The sequence below is a fragment of the Calliphora vicina genome, chromosome 2 (genome assembly GCF_958450345.1).
Source record: "Calliphora vicina chromosome 2, idCalVici1.1, whole genome shotgun sequence".
NCBI classification, from domain to species: domain Eukaryota; kingdom Metazoa; phylum Arthropoda; class Insecta; order Diptera; family Calliphoridae; genus Calliphora; species Calliphora vicina.
In genome coordinates, this window is record NC_088781.1 from 58942246 (window position 1) to 58947225 (window position 4980).

Consider the following 4980-nt stretch of genomic DNA (forward strand, 5'->3'; position numbering starts at 1 on the left):
CATATTCTATAAAAATGTTCTCCGTAACATTTTACATAAATTTGCTGAACTCATTATATACCTAAAATGTAAGGATCACATGGTTTCTTTAACAATAAGAATGTGCCAGAGTTGGGAAACTTTAACCCCCTTCAAATGAAATTCAGATGTAAACTTTCAAACGCCGATACACGTGTCTTTTCTTTTTGACTCTTCTATCAAAATTTATGGGTCTGCCATTAAATAAAAACATCTATTTTGATAATGTTTAAGCTTTTCTTTATTTTCTTTTAAACAATTTAACATTCTTTATTACAAATTGATTCTAAACTTTCCATAATATCAAACACATGATCCATGCATAGCTGACTAACGGTATAGATATAGTAAGTATGGAATATACGAGTACATAGGTATTCTTAAGTTGTGTATACAAAATAACGGCAGTTTCTTAACAGAGAGTAAATGGCAGGTGAGAAATGACTTAGAGGAGAATTACCAGAGAGTAAAAAGAAAATTAATAACAAAAAAATATCACAAAGAAAAGACAAGATCAAGTGAATGGAAGACTGGGAATGACTATTACAAAAAAGTATAGAATAAAAGATACAAATAGTAAATGAATGTAAAAGGAAAATGATAAAAAGTTAAGAAAGAATAGGGATAAGGAAAACTTAAATTAGTTTAAAATTATTATTTTTTTGTTGCAACTTGTTGTTTTTTTGCTGTTGTGTGTTTGTTGTTTTAAAATTTAAACTAAGAAAAATAGAAAGAAAACTGAAGCTGGTGGTTTGTTCTGGTCTGTTAACGTAGGATGCGATGAAGTGGTTTGTTTCCATTTATGGTTCGTTTATAATGAGTGCTCGCTCTTGCGGCATCAAAAGGATGAAGTGACAGAAATGGGATTGTGGTGTAGGTGGTGGCAAAAATCATGGGACCAAATTCAAAAGCATTTAAGTCGAACCAACGTTTTTCAATTCACTTGTTGAGTAAAATTAGATAGTTCCAGGGGCAGGTTGTAAGTTGGCCGACACGGCAGATTGAATGTGTCCGGGCAAAGGAGCAACATGTACAGCACCACGGGTTTTGGCTACATAGGTACCAGTGGGTGCGGGAACAACCACGGGAGCAGCTACAACAGCTGGGCCAGATACGATTTGAACGGGGCTAGCGGGAACGATACCAGCATGAACGGCTAATGATCCGGGAACACCAATAATACCACCGGGATGACCAACTACTACTGCACCAGGGATGATAGAAGCGTTAGCACCCAAAGCCAAAGCAACCAAGACTACGACAACGGCGAACTGAAAAAGTAAAGAAAAGTTAAAAATTAGAATTAAATTTTGACACTCGTTAAAAAGGCAGACAAATATTAAATTCGTACAATAACCTATTGAATTCGCTGTTAACATATTAAGGAAGTTCCCTGTAAGGAAATATTAGGACATAAATTCTTTTGAATTTGATAATATTCAGTAACTGACACATTTAGAAATACGCAGAATAAATGGTTACTAATTCAGCGCACGGTTTTACCATAATTCTTTAATTCTATAGCTACTTACAATCCAAGGTAGGATGTTACACAAATATGATAAAAATGAAAATAATTAAAAAAAAACTTTATTAAAAAAAAAAAATTTTTAAAAAATTTATGATTTTTAAAATATTTGTTATCATGTGCTTTTTGGTACCTTTTTGAAAAGACTACATTTTAATTTTAATACAAAATTAAACCGAATGTGATAAACAACTTTTGAAATTAGAAATAAACTAGAGTGTCCTAAAAACCGGTTTCCGGTTTAACCGAAAAAGTGAGTTTTTGAAAAAACCTGTTTCAATTATTGTCTTTTAAAAAAACCGGTTAAGCGGTTCCGGTTTTTGTCTTCAAAAAAACCAGTTAACCAGTTTATATTAAATTTTTATTTAATGGAAATTTTGCATTTTTGAATACTTTATGTAATTATTTTATTTTTCTATAAAATAAATCAATATTTTTAAAAATGGTATCAAAGTTTTTCATAAATATATTTGAATGAGCATTAGAAAATATATTTCATTAAAACGGGTTAACCGTCTTACAAAAACCGGTTTGTCAAAAAACCGAAAAGTAAAAAAAGCCGAAACCGGTGGAGTTTACAAAGATAAAAAAATTCGGTTGACCGGTTTTCGGTTTTGGATTCTCTGTAAAAAACATTCATTTCGAAAAAGTTCTTTTTTAGTACTTTTATGAGTATTTTAAAAAAGTAAAATTTTTGGTACTATTGTAAAAAATATATTTTTTTAATTATTTTTTAAAAAATTTGTACTTTTGTGAACATTTTATTGAAAATGCTTGAACAGTGCAGTAAAAGCATGAATACAATTTGGGGAGGTCCAGAACAAAACGAAATTTTCTCCACACAAAAGCTTTTTAAAATCCCTAACATTGGAGACCAGCCTATCGAATGGTTTATTCATGGGAGCTTTGACCAACTAAAGACACTGAAAATTTGATAATGTGATTTTATAAATGATAGTATGTATCGATATGCATAATTTATAAACGATTTCTGTTGTTTTTGTAGAAGTTGTCCTTATATAGGAATTGTGGTGTATTAAGAAACTTAAACTTATTGAAATTTTATTTTATACAATTTTTAAGGATGAAGTGTTAACCGCTCCTACTAAAATATGGAATATTGATTGTGGTTGTTGTGGCCTTATATGGCACAATGGAAAATTATGTACCGATAATCACAGAAGTTGAAGTAGTGACTTAATTTCTTTTAGAGATCGGTTGCAAATTATATGTAAAAAATATAAACACATGATTTTAGAAAAAAAATATTTTATTTTGAGCTCTATACACATTGTCCCACTTTTCTACAATTTTTTTATCCCTTCCAAAAAGTAAGATTTGTCGAGGTCATCAAAATGAAAATGATTTCATCGTTGAAGGCAAATATCTTTACGCAGAGCTTTCTACAGGGCTGAAAACTAGAAATAATCACTCGAAGTTATATACGGAGAATAGGGTGAAGGAGGGAGCATTTTGTAGCCTAATTCATGTAGTTTTGTCATGGAAACTTCACATGTGTGTACCCTTTTGTGCACCGGCTTGTGAGTAAATTATGCAGCCATCTTTCGGAAAGCTTTCGGAAAGCATGACCAAGTGGTCATTCAAAATTTAAACCACTGGGCCATGTAAGATGCCTATAGCTTCCACAATCTCTCGCTCTTTCAATCTCCGATCGGATAACTTCATATCATGATTTTATTCAATTGTTTCGGATGTAGAAACCTCAAATGTGCGTCCAGATCGTTCAGCATCTTCCGTGCTTATACTGCCATAACGAAATTCAGAAACCACAGCAGACGAAATTCACTTTTTTCCAATTTCTCCTCAAGTCATGAGGTAGTCTGCTATCAACGGCTATCAAACACAAACTAAATGTCTCAGCTTATTCAAATTTTGACAGGAGTCAACTGACAGATTACTATTGACAGGGGCAGTGTCGCGAGCTTATTGACCCGTTTTTGAAAATATTAACCGGAAATTGTATTTAAACTATTTATGATCGGATACTTATATGGGAGCTATGGTAAATTATGGAGCGATCGTCACACAATTTGGAGGATTAATTTATATTTATAGGAAACTTAAATGCTCTTGGATATATATTTTCATCTCGCACTAATTCAGCATTTTTCAGAATTTCACTAATGTCTGACCACTTGCTGGCTCCAATTTATTTATTGTAGTTTAGAGAGAAGTCAATTGGTTACTTTATATATCCAATGAATCTAGGGTAAAAATAATTGCCACTTAAGTGTCTCGAAGTAATCTATAGTGTAGTCTCTTTAAACTTTAATTGTGTAGTGTAATTGTCTCTAAGTAATCCTGCATAGAACATGCACGTGTTAAAATAACTACTCACGTAGCTTGTTATGTAACTAGTTGTAACCATAAATGATAGGTAAGATCAAGACATTCTCCTAGAACTGCTGGGAAATGACTGTCAGGACCAGTAACTGTGTATGTGAAGTTATAAAATCTCTTATAAATCGAAATTTAATTGAAGAAGAAGACTTAATGCGAGTTTCTCGATGTCGAAAGAAGTTAGTCAATAACATTTAATGCTATTTCTATAAAAAAATTCGACAAAAAACTTTTTGTCCGGACAATATGTTTCATGGCAATGAAGGTTTTGGTCGGACTTCTTGATCTGGATCAAATTGGAGAGCATGTGAATGCATCTGATAGATGTGAATATCTGGGGGCTTTGGACAAAGTAAGTTGTCTATATTTAATTCCAGTATTTGACAGAGTTGCAGGTATTACAGAAAAGATTGCCCATTCCAAAAATACATTTTTCGATTTTCTGAAGATTTCTGTCTTTGAATCTGGCTAGTGCGGGAAAGAAAAGAAATTGTTTCCAAAACTATATAACTAAAAACCGCCACTTGAAAGCAATGAAAGGATTTCACGAATTTAGTTTAATAAACTTTAAATATTCCAGTACAATAATGGTAAATATCGACAGGACCAATTGCTTTCACATTTTATAAAAAATCACTTTTAATATAACACTTTCTGAACAAAGAATCACCAAATACTTATATTTTTAACACCAAATATTTAATATTATTTATTTTTATTCTTTTTAATCAATTTTGTTTTATTATTGATAATTCTCACCTTCATGTTTGCAATGTAAGTTAAATTTATTTGGGGTTTATAGGGATTTTGTGAAACTGAAAGCTTTCTAGACGCTTTAACGTTAGAAATAATTCTACTGACATCTGAACGTGCACAACAATCTTTTATACCTCCAGCAAATGGTTCTTTTTCTACGCCAAGCCATTATTTCAAAAGGTGTCAACAAATGGCCAGTGTGGAATTTGAGTCGATCTATAATTAACTTTACCAAGTATGGTTGACTGGTTGGATTAAGTTTTTTTTGTTTAATTAATTCCAGAACTATTTTATGTTTCTCATTACGCGAGTACTTT

The 4980-nt window shown here is 31.8% G+C and overlaps 1 protein-coding gene across 1 annotated transcript; it reads right to left on the minus strand.

The window, feature by feature from the left end:
* Positions 1-235: 235 nt before the first annotated feature.
* LOC135951603 (adult cuticle protein 1) lies at positions 236-4750 on the minus strand. The gene is made up of 2 exons (XM_065501286.1): positions 4667-4750; positions 236-1289 (listed from the first exon to the last, which is right to left on the minus strand). Exons 1-2 carry the CDS (start codon positions 4670-4672, stop codon positions 975-977), a joined length of 321 nt encoding a protein of 106 aa, XP_065357358.1. The 5' UTR covers positions 4673-4750; the 3' UTR covers positions 236-974.
* Positions 4751-4980: the final 230 nt, after the last annotated feature.